The following is a 17,455-nucleotide window of genomic DNA, read 5'->3' on the forward strand; positions in this document are numbered from 1 at the left end:
TGGCTCTCTGAGGGTGTGGCATGTTGATGAAGGAAGGAGTGAAGAGCTGAGTGAGCTGCTGAGCAATGGCTGTCCTTCAGCTTCTTCTGCCTTGTCGATGGTGGAATGACTTAGTGAGTCAGAGTGGAACCAGTCCGCAGGATATTCAGCCAAGTGGTGCTCTTTGAGCTACATTATATGTAGCTGACCTTGCTTTGTTTCTGGTCAGTGCTGAACCCTGGGATGGGGGTACTGGTAGACTCAATGATGGTAATGCATTTAACCGTCACAAGGAGGTGATTAGGTTCTTAGAGGCAGGATGGAGTCATTGCCTGTCACTCTGTTGCTTGTACATTACTTGTCATTTAACACAGTCCATGTTTTGCTGCTTCAGTACCTGAGTGGTTGTGAATGGAGTCATAGCAGTGTGAAATCAGTGAACATCCCACTTCTGACACAAAGAAAGGCAGGTCATTGCTGAGGTACTCGTGACACTTGGGCTCATGTCACTGCCCTGAGGAACTCCTGCAGTAATAGCAGGGAGCTGAGTTAATGAGGTCACTTCCAAGTTAATAGGTCATCTCTAACCAAATATAACATCATCGAGTATTTGGAATGGGTGACAGTGCTGTCACTCCTCATACAAAGGAAATAGCTGTGGGTTAGGATAGCACTGCTAATTATTTCCAAGGCTCCTTTATGTTATACTTGATCAGAAGTGACCTTATTGCCAAGGACACTTACATGTACTGAACCTTTGTGAGGAGAGGGTATGATTCAATGTCCAATCTCTGTTTCTTGTGCATCATGTTATGTAATGGACAGTCGAAAAGTAATGAGCACCTTTGCATTTTGTCAGTGTCAGGTGAGCCGTGAAAGTGAGACTTAGTAAAATACCCAATCGATATAAACTTTCTGACAAGCCACTCTCATTATGGCTTTTGTAGGACTCTGTATTATTAACTTGGAGATGCTTTTGGCAGAAATCATGTTGTTGTAACAAAATGTGGGGAAATCAAACCAATAAAGTGATGCCAATTTCAGATATGTTTGCATTAATGGGATCAGGAGCTCTCATATCTCATGTCATCAGAATAGACCGGTGACTTTTTTGGGATGATGTGTTATTTACTAGCATTGAGAGACTGCTTTCTGTGGTAACACAAAAACCAGCTGGGTGAAACAAACAAAAAAAAAACAAATTTCCTTTTCAGAGTACAATGAAACTTTCTAAATTAAAGAGAAGCACACAGAATCCAATCAATGGAGTTCTTACTGTTAGCTATCTTATATTCAACATAAAACTGCACATCCGTTCGGTCAAACTCCCAACTGATATTTGCTTGGGTTGAAGATGAGGTAATGTTCGTAATTACTGGACGAAGGATCATGACTAAGTAGGCAACAGAAGAGAGAGAGAGTCATGTGAAAAAATTAGTAGCAAGAGCATTGAAAAAGATATATCAGTAATGATGAGACCAAGGGCTTCAATTTCCTCTTTGGTAGGTCACTGGGTAAAATTTCTTCAGCCCTGGAGTTAAACAACACAGCTTAAACGAATGTTGCATATTTAAAGCTCTCTACACTGCATTTCAATGAAAGAACAAGCTACACCAAGAAATAAAGCACAATAATATGCTGTTCAGATAATCTCAGAAAGAACTTCAACACAACAACAGAGCTATAAGGTTCCAGTGCCCACACTTGTAAAGCAGAGGGAATTCAAACCCCGGAAATCATACAGCATGTATTGATGAGTCTGCAATGACCTTGGGAGCTCTTGAGGCTTTAAAACTTTTAAATTACAGTTGACTTAAGACAAAGTCTGTTGGGTTCATGCTTGTGGTCGTCCTTCTTCAGACAAACCTTACACTTGTGGTTTTGTTGGTCCACAGAATAAATTCCTGCTGCACTGATTTGCTCCTACTTGTCTATTCTGACACACACCTGCCTGTCATAACTTCAAAAGCTCACTGTAATCTGTGCATCTAGGAACAGAATATGCCACCCACTTATCTTACCTGTGGCCTGTTCTTTTACTAACGTGCATAAGATTGCAGCACTGGGGATTCTGGGGATGTGGGAATGGGAAGGCTATGCTGTTTTAATTCTTCTGTTCCCTGGGAACTAACCAGTCCAGCTGGATTGGTCAGGTGGCCTTGGCCATGGAGATAGTGCACAGGAAATGCAATGAGAGGGAAGAGGTCAGAATGATGCAGTTTGTATAGCTGCTGTTTCACCATGGTAGGGACCCAGGCTCAATCCTGATGATGGGTGCTGTGTGTGTGTCTGGAATTTGAATGTTCTCCTTGTTACCTCGCGGTTACTACCACATCCTGAAGGTGTGGGCTGGTATGTTAATTGGCTGCTGTAATTTGTCCCTAGTGTGAAGGTGAGAGGAGGAATCTGGAGACTTGGAGAGATTGAGGGGAGAATATGAAATGGAATTGATGTGATTGAGTGGTTGATGAGTTGGGATGAATGACCCAATTCCAAGCTATATTCTGTTATGAGGAAAGGCAGGGCAGATGATGAGGGGGCTGGGGTAGCTAAAACTCTCAATGGGAAGAAGCCTTAAGTTTCACCTGCTTTTCCCAAGGAGCAGGCCTTCCTGTTGACCCAGCAACAGCTCTGGAAAAGTATATGCATTCTGGAGTTGACAGACCCCAATTCTCTGTCACTTAAGCCTAAGAAAACCAACCAGCAATGATTAAATTGAAATGAGGTTCCCACTCATCCCATTCTCTCATAGTCCCCAGCCTCTCAGAGATGACATTGCAAGGAATACATAGCTAAAAAAGAGTGAGTTGGGAACTCTTTCTAAATTATTTTACGGTTCAAATCCAATCAATCCTCACCCAGTTCTGTGGGTTAATGTTCAGGCCATTGTGCTTAAAGCTGTATCATATCATAAGTCAAACCAGTTGCCCTTGAAACAGACAACATGTATCATTAGGCCTGCTCACCCTCAATCCTCCCTGGCAAGACCCGGTACTTTCCTGCCTTAATTTATTCACCCTCTTTTCAAATCAACACTTTGCACTTCTCAATTCTTAATTTTAAAAAAATATTTTAACATGGCATAAAAAACCTTAATTCTGCTTTTGAAAACTAAAAAATGCTAGCTTCCTCTTAAAGATCTCGCCCACTGTTTCCCAACAGCCCCTTTGTTTTCTGTACATTTACCTCAAGCTCATGCATGCTTCTGTCCCTCATACACTTTGAAGCCTTTGATTCAAAGCAGACATGGGATTTGATTCAGCAGCTGCATTTAGTAACAAGTTCTACGTCGTGACTGAACAAGTTTCTTCCGAACTGCATGCTATTATACATTATAAACCATCTTAAATTTCCAGCCAGGGGATCATGGGTAACAGCATTTAGAACAAGTTGCTGGGATTTGGAACATGTTGCATTTGATAACAGTGTCAGAGTTAATTTATGAAGGGATTGTGGTATAAATGAGAATGGAGTCAAAGTGGAAAAGGTGAAGACATGGGGCTAACTGGAGAACTCACCCAGAGAGGTTCCAGAGGCATGACTGTCAAATCGATCTTTCCGTGCTATTTCTTTGATCCTTTCTAAGCTGGAGAGACTCAATCCTTAAGTGTACCCTCTTACTGGTGCAGCTGTCAGATCCTTGAACCCTTAATTCCACCACTTCCATATTTGTCACTTTAATCTTTCTTTTTGCACTACTTCAGACTGGGTTTCTATACACTTGCCCTCATTGCTGCCTTTGTTATTATGGTGAATACAGTTTACTCTGTGAGCCTCTTGCGAGCAAAGAATTTCACTGCAGCCTAGTGCACATTAAAATAAACTCACGAGGAGCTAAATGTGAATGACAAATTTAGGCAAACTTTATACATCCTTAACATTTGGCTTTGAACAAAAGCCAGGGGTTAGATAACGCAAGTTTATTTATGTCCAATGATACAAAACAACATCAATGTTATAGTTATGAGAAAGACAATACCCTTCATTGTTTTATCAACTGGAATTATTATATCTGTTTTCAGTAATGGAGATATTGAAGATACTCCTGCAGTGGCAGAGAAAGGAAGAAAGACAAAAGATAAGAAAGAGAAAAAGGATAGTACAACATTGTAATACAAACATATAATAGTTCAGAAATTCAGAGAGAGAGAAATTGCAAACAACTGTCAAACATTTACAAATGGAGAGGTTTGCATCACCCTAAAGAAATACAGAGACTATACACCACCCTAATATCTTCAGTAAATATAGGCCTGCTAATTCTGCTTGAAGTCTTCCTGGAAACCTGATCTAGGACCTCCAATGGCACTGCCCAGTCAAACAAACATTATGATAAAATAATTCAGAGAAAACAAAATTAACTCAGTTTGTTAACATCCCCTTAAATTATATTCTGCTTACCATGTAGTGGAAATAATATTTAATTTCTTTGGACACAAGGAGAATTATGAAGAATTGGCAAACCTTCACCTACTAGGCCCCAGGTTTTATAGGCCGCACCTTGGGAAGGTGTTAAGCTGAGGCTGTACACAATTCAATGGAGAATGATGAAAAAAAAACATGACCAAGCTTATCACTTTGGTCTCAGAGTAGCAAGCTAGCTCTCTTAACAAGGAAATGCAGAAAGGGAATGAAGAATGTTACCCTGTTAAAGAATGAATTATCAAAGAAAAATCAAACCATCAACAAAACTATTATTGCTAGCATTTGATCCCATTAAAATCTACTTTATGTAACTGACCACCCATGCATATTTGAGGATTGCGGCATCTTTGTCGAAGGAAAGGACAGTGAACATACCGCGCAAACACGCAAGTTTGGAAGAATGCTGTCAGCCAAGAACTGTCTGCATCTTCATCTCAGCTCCTTTGAATGCAATCCATGAAATTATTTATTCACACAACATGGAACAGGCCCTTCTGGCCCAACAAGCCACACCTCCCAGCAACCCACCTACTTAAACCTCACCTAATCACAGGACAATTTACCATGACCAATGACCCTACCAACTGGTACGCCTTTGAAATGTGGGAGCAAAAATGTTGAAGCGCCTGGAAGAAACTCACTTGCTTACGGAAAGGACGTACAAACCTCTTACAGACAGCATCGAAAATGAACTCTGAACTCCAACAGTCGGGCTGTAATAGCGTTGCACTAACCGCTACGTTACGGTAGTGCCCTATTGTTGCTCACACTTGCTGCTAAGTACAAACAGTTGTCCAATTTACGATGCATGACTGAAGAGTCATCAGCTTCAATCTTTGCTGCCCGAATTCGTTTACCACAATCAAAAGTAAATCAAAGGTCAAACACACAGCAAACTCAGTAAACCATGCGGGTTACCTTTGCCCTCTCCGGGCGTAATTTGGTGAGTCACTTTCGATACTCAAAGAGAGAGAGCAGAGCAGAAAAAATGAAGACAGAAACTGTACAATAAGGAGCAGTCAATAAAACACGAGATAACTGTTATAAAAAAAATGTTGACAGTGATTATATCTCCAAAATATACGATAAAAAACGAGCGCTTAGTTTTAGAATGGCACAGTGAGTGTGGTTGAAATTTGCCTATTTGGCATTTGGTTTTGTGAACATCCACAGAACCGAAGATCACAGGGGCCAGACAAGACAAATATTCTCCCTACCCCAACCTACACATTGTAACCCCTCTTCATTCAGGAAAACTGCCACTTCTAAAAGAGCCTTGCTTCCTCCCCACACTGGATGTTCAGAGAGAGGGCAAGAGGCTGTGTTCATACACAGTTGTTTCAATGGTATAATAAACATCCTTAGAGTCAGAACAGTGAATGCAATCACTGCCTGTTCCTCCATCAGTATGTGGTGCCTTGTCCCAGTCACCCACTGGATCCCAGATTACTGGCTCCTCATTTCTTAATGTCTCCAGCAATCCTCTTGACTGCACGGCCCCTGGCAAAGCAACAGAAAGCTATGGCTGCATCAGCTTGGCTCAGTAGTTGGGTGACTCAGTCCCTATGAGTGAGAGATTTCCTGTGATTTCATTAGGACACGAACATTGCTGGGATGCACTAGGTATCTGGAGTAGTTTAATTCTCATTGTTTCCCACCCATTTGTCTATACCCAAACTGTAAGCACTGCTAACCTATTGGTTCACTTCTAACCCTTAATGCAACACTCTTGATTAAAAACTCTGAAAGGATAACGTGGCCTTTGGAAACTATTCTACACTTTAGTTCAATGTTACTGTGCATAACAGCCAAACGGAATACGTCACAAAAAATGTACTCTTAATCCAACATGTCATTTTCTGCTACTTCGGCCATTTTAATGTGATCCCACCACCAAGCACAACTTCCCTTCCCCTCTCTGTTTTCCCCAAGGATCACTCTTTCTGCAAATCCCTTGCCCATTTGTCCTTCCCTACCAATGCCTCTCCAGGCACATACCCTGCAACTACCCAAGGGTTACACCTGCCCCGACACTTCCTTCCTCACCAGTACTCAGGGGCCTAAACAATCCTTCCAGATGAGGCCAGTTATTGCATCTGGTGCTCCCAGTGTATCCTCCTTTACATCAATGAGACCCGACGCAGATAGGGGTGGGGGGTGGGGTTGCTTTGTCAAGCACCTTTGCTCTATCCACTGCAAAGGACAGCCAAGATCTCCTGGAGGCCAGCCATTTTAATTCTACTTCCCATTCCCATACCAATAGCCAAGTTGAAGTAGACACAGATCTCATATTTTCACTTGGTAGTCTCCAATATGATGGCATAAGCATCTATTTCTCTAACTTTTGATAACCACTTCCCTCTGCTCCCCCAACTTTGTTTTCCCTTATCCCTCTGGTCCCATCACCCCTTCTCTTTCCCCTACCACGCCTTTTTGACGTGCAATCACCCTTACATTCCTCCCCCATTTCCCCTCATCACCTCCTTCCCTTTATTCCAAGATCCACTGTCCTCTCCTATCAGATTCTATTTTCTTCAGGCCTTTGTCATTTCCACCTATCATCTTCCAGCTTCTTACATCATTCTGCTCTCCCCCTCTCCCACATACCAACTTTCCCCCTCACCTGAATCCACCCATTTCCCACCAGCTCTTGCTCTGTCCACTCCCCCTACCCTTTCATTCTGCTTTCTCCCTCCTTCTTTCCAGTCTTGATGAAAGGTATTGACCTAAAAAAGTCAATTTTCCCTTCACAGATACTGGACAAGCTGCTGGGTTCCTCCAGTATTTCGTGTGCCATGCTTAACATGAATATCTGGAGGGTATTTAGCAAGACTAACTTCATAGTAATGCATGGAACCAAACCACAAACTTTAAGTCTTGCAGTAGTCATAAGTTGCCTGTGAAAATGGGGGACACCTCCCTCTCCCTTGCCAGGGAGAGAGAGAACCTGTGGGTTGTCGAATTTCAGATGAAATGCGAAGCCTTTGGGGTAACTTTGGTCCATGTCTTTGCTATTGCTTAGCACACGCTTGGGCTTGGTGATAGTACCGATGTCCATTTGTTTTTGCCAGTGGGGGGAGGGGGGATTGTAGTTCGCTGCCGCTTACGTGCCGGAGGGGGGAGCTGGGGAGGACTTTGGGGTTCTCACATTTAACTACCATTCATTCTCTGGGGCACTTCTCCGTTTTCGTGGACGTTTGTGAAGAAAAAGCATTTCAGGATGTATATTGTATACATTTCTCTGACATTAAATTTGTCCTTTAAACCTTTGAAAGGAAAACATCTGTTAGTTTTCAGTAGACAGATTCAATACGTCTAGAAAATTAAAGACTGTATTATATTTTAAAAGTTGGTATAATTGACTTCCTTTTCCAATTAACCCACTTCCGCAACACATGGTAAATTCTGACATCTCCTTGATTTGCTGCAACATGAGAATCTTTAAACCAGGGTTTCCCAACCTTTTTTATGCCATGGACCCCTGACACTAACCGAGGGGTCACTATGCCGCTAACCGAGGGGTCACTATGCCATTAACTGAGGGGTCCACGGACCCCAGGTTAGGAATCCCTGCTTTAAACTTTTAACCTTTCCCCTGTGACGTCTATATCACAAAACCTGTGCCCGTTACTCATGGCTGGAGGGTTTGTCATCGGTAGCTGGAATCTCAGGTGAACACAGAGTAGGCCAGCACAATTACCAGGCTCCCAGCTGTATCCAGAACTTTCTGCTGACTCCCTCACTTTTGCCCCTCTGTTCTGGGCTTTGTTAGGTTCAGTTCCGCAAGTAATAGAATCCTCCTGTATCCTTCCCCAGTCATTCTCCATGTGTTGGCCCTGACATTGTATTCCTTGTTTGGGACTATACCATGACACATTGGGATGAATTGGAGTGCTGTGTAATCAAGCTAAGAAGGCTGTTGGTTAGAAGCTACTCCACTAGTCCTCTTAATGGGGTGATTGGGTATAATTTAGACAACCAGCCTTACGATACTAGAACAACTAACGAACATCAGCTACGGAGAACCTCTGGCTACTGGTCCAAATGCCAACAGCTAAGTCATTGTGAAGAGGAAAGTATTGAAAGGAATAGGTTATCTAATGGGCCATAAATGTGGGAGACTCCAGTTGGGTGAGCAGTCAGCAATCACAACCAAGTGTGGCAGGACAACTGAATCTCCTATTGATATCCTCATCCTACCAGCCATACACATGTACTGTACCACAGTGGCCCGCAGAGGACTGACTGGATTAGGGAACACTGGACAATCTTTTCCCAGACTGAACCAATGGAAGAAGCTGAAACATTGTCAAGCCTCATTGTTACAACGAGGCTATTTGAGGACCAGACCTCCTCAAGGACAAAAACATTTCAGATTTATTGTTAAAGGCATGTCAGCACCGGGAACCAAGAGTGAGAGTGAAGAGTGTCTAAGTTGCAGGGTACCTTCATCCATCACTGTAATAGCCTCTTCTGTTAACTCACTGCCAGCGCCCACACTCGTATAGGCGCTGAGATAGAACTTGTAGCGGGTGCTGTAGTTGAGGTTCCTCAGAGTCCAGCTGGTCTCGTTTTCTACAGGGATCGTGATCTCCACCAGAGGACCCAGTTCATGTGTGCTGTTAACTGATGGAAAACAGGAAGATAAAGCTCTGCAGCAACTTCCATCCTCTCGTCACATGCCACTGACAGTCTGATGATTAAGTACAGCCATTTAGTCATCAATAAACTCTACAGCACGCCAACCGCAAACAGACACGTATATTAATCCACTATATTAAAGACTGGATTAGCATACAGTGCCTGTTTTGTCACATTTTAGCAGTCACGCTGACAAATATGCATATGACTTCTGAACGTTGAGGCCAAATTTTGCAATCATAATAAAACAGCAGATTAAAACTGAAGAGTAAAGCTGATTTTTATCTGTTGCCTTTTCCTTTGAAGTCCAGCCATGCAAATATCTATCAAAAGTTTTCAAACGATCCCTTGTTCAACATCAGCCGCTTTTGAAAGACAAGAATGCCTGATTTTGGAATATTTTCTGAATGATCTCGCTCCACATACTTCTGGACTTGCCTACCAAACAAAATAACCGTTCTTTCTTTCCACTCGATCAAATCGTTTGTAAATTTGCCGTGGGGGGGGGGAGTGGGGGGAGAAAATTCAAGGCTCTTTTACTCTTTGTGGTGTATATGAATGTACCAAAAGTGTTTGTGAGTTTGATACCAAGGAGAAAGCTTTGAGCTGCAGGGGAATACTAAAGGACTGGTTAAGTGGACAAAATTATAGATTATAGATTATGAGGACATGCAGTCCTCTTTTATTGTCATTTAGTAATGCATGCATTAAAAAATGATACGATATTCCTCCGGTGTGATATCACAGAAACACAGGACAGACCAAGACTGAAAAACTGACAGAAACCACATAACTACAACATATAGTTACAACAGTACAAGTAATACCATAACTTGATGAAGAACAGGCCATGGGCATGGTAAAAAAAATTTCAAAGTCTCTCGAAAGTCCCACATCTCATGCAGACAGGAGAAGGAAGAAAACTCTCCCTGCCATGCCCGACCACAGTCCGACTCTGAGTCGTCTGAAAACTTCAAGCCTCCAACCAGCCCTCTGACACCGAGCACCATCTCTGTTGAGCGACTCGACCCCAGCCCCGGCCGCCAGCAGCAGGCAAAGCCGAGGATTTTGGGACCTTCCCTCTGTGGCAATGTGAGAAGTGTGAGGCAATGGCTTTGGGAAAAACAAACAAGCTCAGAGAATGCACAATAAAGTGCAGGATGTATTAGGTTTGAGGTATAAAAGGATCTTGACATCCTGTATGTGACTGGACAGAGATAAATCCGGTGGACCAGATATTTTGTCTTAATAGGTTAAGGCAGGCAGGATACTTGTCTTATTTGGCTGAGACATAGAATAGAAGAGCAGGAAGATCATTCAGGAACTATAGGGTACAACTAAAGTGCAGTGTATCATTCTGATTAATGTAGTGCAGTAAGATATGGAGAGAAAATAGAGGGAACTTACAAGGGTATGAGCAGAGGTGGGGATTTTAGTTCTATGCAGAGGTGAAGTTTGTTTCTTTGGAACAAAGGAGACAGGGAAATTTAACTCAGGTGTATAAAGTTAGAAGAAACTCAGAGAGGATGGATGAGGAACTTATTCCCCTAAAGAGAGAGGAGGCAAGTTCCAATTAGTTGATACAGAGTTCAGAAAAAGTACTTCTCACTCATTCCCCCACCCCAATATGATTGAGGGCCTAGACCTTGTGTGGAAAAGCAGATGAAGCTTTCAATTAGCATCACATTGAAAACGTATCGGGATGAAAACTTGTGGATCCATAAACTGATACAAGAACTAGGAAGTAAGATTACAGAAAATAGATCCTTGCTTGATTGACACGGACATGATAGATCAAAAGAACATTCTATGATTTAATATACCTCTATCTTTGGATGTGAAGAATACAAGACCAAAATACAATTCCAGAATTACCTCCATTTCAGTGGGGGAGGGGGTGAAAAGACAGTTATGTAAATCAATGTCATGTAACAACCTGAGGCAGGACCATTTCTTCTCAGTATTGAAGAGTCTTCATTTTAAACCACCCTTGCCTCACTCAATATACTGAATTGAACTGAATTGACTTTATTACCTACACCCTTCATACACGAGGAGTAAAAATCTTTGCAATATCTCCGTCTAAATGTGCAATGTGCAATTTACTGTAATTTATAATAAATAGTATGTACAACAGGACTGTCAATATAACTTAGAAATACACATGTCAGTATGAATTAATCAGTCTGATGGCCTGGTGGAAGAAGCTGTCCCGGAGCCTGTTGGCTTTTATGCTGCAGTACCATTTCCTGGATCGTAGCAGCTGAAACAGTTTGTGGTTGGGGTGACTCCCTAATGATCCTTTGGGCCCCTATTACACACCTGTCTTTGTAAATGTCCTGAATAGTGGGAAGTTCACATCTACAGATGTGCTGGGCTGTCCGCACCACTCTCTGCAGAGTCCTGCGATTGAGGGAAGTACAATTCCCATACCAAGCAGTCATGCAGCCAGTCAGAATGCTTTCAATTGTGCCCCTATCTTAGGATTTGGGGGCCCTTCTTACAACCATCTGGGGCAAAAGAGGTGCTGTAATGCCTTTTTCACCACACAGCCAGTATGTACAGACCACGTGAGATCCTTGATGATGTTTATGCCGAGGAACTTAAAGCCGCTAACCCTCTCAACCCCAGATGCACTGATATCAATAGGGGCTAGCCTTTCTCCATTCCTCCTGTAGTTCACAAACAGCTTCTTTGTTTTTGTGACATTGAGGGAGAGGTTGTCTTCTTGACACCACTGTGTCCCGGTGATGACTTCTCTGTAGTCCACCTCATTGTTATTTGAGATTAAGCCAATAAGTGTAGTGTCCTCAGCAAATTTAATTAGCAGCTTGGAGCTGTGGGTGCCAACACAGTCATGGGTATACAGAGAGTAAAGGAGGGGGCTTAGTACACAGCCCTGAGGGGCACCTGTGTTGAGGGTTAGTGGGGCAGAGGTGAGGGAGCCCACTCTTACCACCTGTTGGTGATCTGACAGGAAGTCCAGGATCCAGCTACACAAGGCAGGGTGAAGGCCAAGGTCTTCTTGTTGAGCCTGGAAGGAATTATGGTGTTGAATGCTGAACTGTAGTCCAAGAACAGCATTCTCACATAAGCATCCTTCTTCTCCAGATGTGTAAGGACAGTGTGTAGAGCAGTGACTATAGCGTCATCTGTTAATCGGTTGTGTCGGTAGACAAATTATAGGCATCCAGTGAAGATGGTAGCAAGCTGCAGATGTAGTCCTTGACCAGCCTCTCAAAGTATTTGCTTTTTATTGAGGTGAGTGTGACAGGACACCAGTCGTTCAGAAATGTTACCTTGATCTTTTCAGGTACTGGAACAATGGTAAAAAACAGGAATTCTGCAGATGCTGGAAATTCAAGCAACATACATCAAAGTTGCTGGTGAACGCAGCAGGCCAGGCAGCATCTGTAGGAAGAGGTGCAGTCGACGTTTCAGGCCGAGACCCTTCGTGACGAAGGGTCTCGGCCTGAAACGTCGACTGCACCTCTTCCTACAGATGCTGCCTGGCCTGCTGCGTTCACCAGCAACTTTGATGTATGTTGTTACTGGAACAATGGTGGATGCTTTCAAGCAGGAGGGCACTCTACACTGGGAGAGGGAGAGATTAAAAATGTCTATAAACACTCCTGCCAGTTGTGCCACGCACATTCTGAGTACCCGCCTTAGGATGCCGTCCAATCCTGCAGCCTTGTGGCTGTCCACCCATTGGAAACACATGCGTACTTTGGCCTCAGAGACGACCAAGCTGCCGGTTGCATCATCTGTAAGTCTCCTCAGGGGCTTAGTATTGGCACCATCAAGTCGAGCATAAAAAAAGACTTAGCTCATCTGGGAGAGAGGCAGTGATGTTGGAAACTCCACTGCATTTAGCTTTGAAGTCTGCAATGGTGTGCAGACATTGCCATAAGTTGCATGTGTTGTTGATGGAGAGTTGAGTCTGAATCTTGTCCCTGTGTTGTTGTTTCGCTGCTTTGATGTCTTTGTGCAGACCATAGCTGCATTCTTGAGTTCTGTTGGTCGCCAGCAACATAAGCTCTGTGTCGTATGGTAAGTGCTGCTCACACGGAACTGCCGATCTTGATCTGGGGTATCTGGTTTGGATAGACCCTGACCGATTTCTGGGAGGGCAACATCCTTGATGAACTTCCGGATGAAATTCGTGACCCCATCCGTGAACTCAGAGACATCCTCATCATGGAAACCATTCCAGTCGACGTCATTAAAGCGGTCCTGTAGCATGGAGGCCGATTGGTCGGAGCAACAATGGACAGTTCTAACTATGGCCAGCTCTTGTTCCAGTTTCTGCCTGTACTTTGGCAGCAACAAGATGGAGGAGAGATCTGATCTTCCAAATGGCCAGCGAAGGATGGCAGTATAGTGCTCTTACAGAGTGGCTGCCTCACAGTCCTGGCTTTCTGGGTTCAATCCTGATCTACGGTGCTCTCAGTGTGGTCCAGTTCCCTCACATCCTGGGGATACGTGCGTTGGTAGCTTAACTAGTCGCTGTAAATTGGCCCAAGCACAGTACTGTGCAAGAGTCTCAGTCAGATGGACAATAGCTAGGGTGTCTAAGGCTTTTGTACAGTACTGTATTAGACAACATGGAGTGGAGAGCAAGTTTGTAGATCTCAAACACGAGGAAATCTGCAGATGCTGGAAATTCAAGCAACACACATAAAAGTTGCTGATGAACGCAGCAGGCCAGGCAGCCTCTCTAGGAAGAGGTACAGTCGATGTTTCAGGCCGAGACCCTTCGTCAGGACTAACTGAAAGAAGAGCTAGTAAGAGATTTGTAAGTGGGAGGGGGAGGGGGAGATCCGATCTCCCGGGAGAGGGGAGAAGATAGTGGCACGATGGCAGCGCGCGCAGCCACTTTGGTGAATGATATCTGTTATCTGTCAAGTAGGGGACCGTGCACAATTCTGATTTGATGGAGACAGACCTGAGAGTATGGAGGAACATCTGGAAAAACTTCTGAAATGCCCGCTTCGCTGCCACTGTGTGGTAACCGGAATCTCCGGAGCAGAAAGCCCCGAATCCTCGGCTTTGCTTGTTTCAGCGGCCGGGGCTAGGTCGAAGGCGCTCGGCAGAGGATAGCGCTCAGGAGGCTGTATCGGAGAGTCTGATCGTAAGCCCGGAGTTTTCGGATGGATGGACTCAGTGTCCGCTGTGGTCGGCTGCTTCCAAGGTATCAGCAAGTTGACGGTGCCTGGAGGTTTATGGCAGGGAGTTTCTCGCTCCTGCCACCTGCTATTGGGGACTCAGAAGTCGATGGACTCGGGACTTTGAGACTTTTTTTTTTACTGTGCTCATGGTCTGTTCTTCATCAAATTATGGTATTGCTTTGCACTGTTGTAACTATATGTTATAATTATGTGGTTCTGTCAGTGTTAGTCTTTGGTCTGTCCTATTTTCTGTGATATCACTCCGGAGAAACATTGTATCATTTCTTAATGCATATATGCATTTCTAAATGACAATAAAAGAGGACTGAGTGTTCTCATAATCTAAATGATAGGAGGAGACAGGAGGGGGAGGAATGGAGCCAAGAGCTGGACAGTTGATTGGCAAAAGGGATATGAGAGGATCATGGGACAGGAGGCCCAGGGAGAAAGAAAAGGGGGAGGGGGGGAAAAACCAAAGGATGGGCAAGGGGTATGATGAGAGGGACAGAGGGAGAAAAAGGAGAGAGAGAAAAAGAATGTGTGTATATAAATAAATAGCGGATGGGGCACGAGGGGGAGGTGTGAACATTGACTTCTCAAACTTCTGCTAATTTCCTGCCTCCCCCTCGTGCTCCATCCATTATTTATTTATATACACACATTCTTTTTCTTTCTCTCCTTTTTCTCCCTCTGTCCCCCTCACTGTACCCCTTTGCCCATCCTCTGGTTCTGCCCCCCCCTTTTCTTTCTCCCTGGCCTCCTGTCCCATGGTCCTCTCATGTCCCTTTTGCCAATCAACTGTCCAGCTCTTGGCTCCATCCCTCCCCCTCCTGTCTTCTCCTGTCATTTCGGATCTCCCCCTCCCTCTTTCAAATCTCTTACTAGCTCTTCTTTCAGTTAGTCCTGACGAAGGGTCTCGGCCCGAAACGTCATCTGTACCTCTTCCAAGAGATGCTGCCTGGCCTGCTGCGTTCACCAGCAACTTTTATGTGTGTAGTTTATAGATCTGACAGGAGCAAAGGATGTTGGAAATGTTAAGGGTGGAGTGCTGTGTGAGGGGAGTGGGGCAAATCGCAGAGAAAGAATGCCAGAGGTGGGAGGTGGTGTGGGTGCTGACAACCCAGTCCAGAGACACCAGGCAAGGTCACTAGATTCCAAACAATCGGTTGATTGATCACTACGGAATGTCTCCTTTCCCCTTTCCCCAACCATGATATCCCTCCTTGCCTCCTTCTCACTCTCAGTGCACAATAGAGACCCATATCAGAATCAGATCTATCATAGATGTAACATAAAGATTTTTATTCCTCAGATATGTGAAGGATGTAAGTAATAAAGTCAATTCAATTTATGATGGCAGAATATACCATTAATGGTAAGGCTCTTGGCAGTGTGGAGGGTCAGAGGGATCTTGGGGTCCGAGTCCATGGACTATGCTCAAGTCTCTGGATGGTTGCTCTACATGAATGCTCCAGATGGCTCTTGATGTGAGTTGGCAACAGCGCATGACGCACATCTAGCTCTATGACGACCTACCGATGCTCACCACTAAAATTGAGGTGAGAATACTGCAACTAGCAGGGCACTGTCTATGCCACCCCGAGCTACCTGCCAGCCTAGTCATCATATGGGAGCCCAAGCAAGGGAGGATGAACCCTGGGAGCCCTCCCAAGACTATGGTCAACACGCTCCTAGAAGACAGCGGCGCGGCTAATGTAGGTGAACTGAACACACTGATGAGGGAGAGGGAGAAGTGGAGAGTCCGTCATCCCCCTAGGCCTGAGTCGGAGGAGGAGGAGGAGTCCACAGGACACACAAAGCTGCTGCGCAGGTTGACTCTGTGGTTAAGAAGGCATACGGTGCATTGGCCTTCATCAATCGCGGGATTGAGTTTAGGAGCCGAGAGATAATGTTACAGCTATATCGGACCCTGGTCAGACCCCACTTGGAGTACTGTGCTCAGTTCTGGTCACCTCACTATAGGAAGGATGTGGAAACTATAGAAAGGGTGCAGGGGAGAGTTACAAGGATGTTACTTGGATTGGGGAGGATGTCTTATGAGAATACGTTGAGTGAACTCGGCCTTTTCTCCTTGGAGAGGTGGATTATGAGAGGTGACCTGATAGAGGTGTATAAGATGATGAGAGGCATTGACTGTGTGGATAGTCAGAGGGTTTTTGCCAGGGCTGAAACGGCTAACACAAGAGTTTTGAGGTGCTTGGAAGTAGGTACAGAGGAGATGGGATAAGTTTTTTTCACACAGAGAGTGGTGAGTGCGTGGAATGGGCTGCTGGCGATGGTGGTGGAGGCGGATATGACAGGCTCTTTTAAGAGACTCCTGGATAGGTAGATGAGGCTTAGAAAAATAGAGGGCTATGGGTAACCCTAGGTAATTTCCAAAGTAAGTACATGTTTGGCACAGCATTGTGGGCTGAAGGGCCTGTATTGTGCTGTAGGTTTTCTATGTTTCTAATGCAATTCAATTCATTAAACTTCTTTGTTTTTTTTTGCAGCAGCAGTACAGTGCAATACATAAAATTACTACAGTATTGTGCAAAAGTCTTAGGCTACGTCCCTACCTATAGATATGTGTCTAAGACTTTAGCACAGTACTGTACATAGGTGAGTAGCAGAATCTGGAGTGGGGGTGGGGGGGGGGGGAGTCAAACAGGATGTGGAAAGATCAAAATAGGATTAGTGTAATTGGGTGCCTGATGACTAGCATGAATGTATTGGGCAGAAAGGCCTGTTTCCATGCTGTATGACTCTATGACTCTCATTACTTATTATTAAATCATCATTTACTATTTCCACCTATCAGGGAAGAGAGAGTTCGCTACGTCTTTTCAGGGGAAAAATATTGGTCAATTTTAAACTGAGCACACCAGAATGCCTGTAGCAGAGATAAATTCCTGGCTTAGCACTGTGTTCCCAAAACTGCTCCATCTTGGTGCTGGTGTGAAATGAAAATGAATCTCACACTGTCACATTCTTGGGATTTACCCAACATTATCAATCAAAAGGCATGTGAAAAAGCCAGGGGTGTAAGACAGTGAGCAGTGGTGGCAGACTGGATGTGGAGAGGATGGTTCCTCCTGTGGGCAAGCCTCGAACCAAGGGTCACTGATTAAAAATAAGAGGTCACCCTTTTCAGCAGAAAAGAGGCAAAAATGTTTCTCACAGTGCATTGCGACCCTTTGGAACTCATTCCCAAAGGGTGGTGTTAGTAGTGTCTTTGA

General features: G+C 44.3%; 1 protein-coding gene across 11 annotated transcripts in view; it reads right to left on the minus strand.

Moving 5' to 3' along the window:
• nrcama (neuronal cell adhesion molecule a) overlaps positions 1–17,455 on the minus strand; it is a 257,866-nt gene that overhangs the window by 35,712 nt on the left and 204,699 nt on the right. For 6 of the 11 annotated variants that reach the window (XM_063058228.1, XM_063058227.1, XM_063058224.1 and 3 more), the window contains 3 exons: positions 8,851–9,030; positions 3,959–4,024; positions 1,256–1,372 (listed from right to left, as the gene is read on the minus strand). In XM_063058228.1, coding sequence (XP_062914298.1) covers positions 1,256–1,372; positions 3,959–4,024; positions 8,851–9,030 — 363 coding nt within the window. The remainder of the gene's footprint in view (positions 1–1,255; positions 1,373–3,958; positions 4,025–8,850; positions 9,031–17,455) is intronic. The other 5 variants (XM_063058233.1, XM_063058230.1, XM_063058232.1 and 2 more) reach the window with 1 other exon arrangement.

The sequence above is a fragment of the Mobula hypostoma genome, chromosome 9, assembly GCF_963921235.1.
Source record: "Mobula hypostoma chromosome 9, sMobHyp1.1, whole genome shotgun sequence".
Taxonomy (NCBI): Eukaryota; Metazoa; Chordata; class Chondrichthyes; order Myliobatiformes; family Myliobatidae; genus Mobula; species Mobula hypostoma.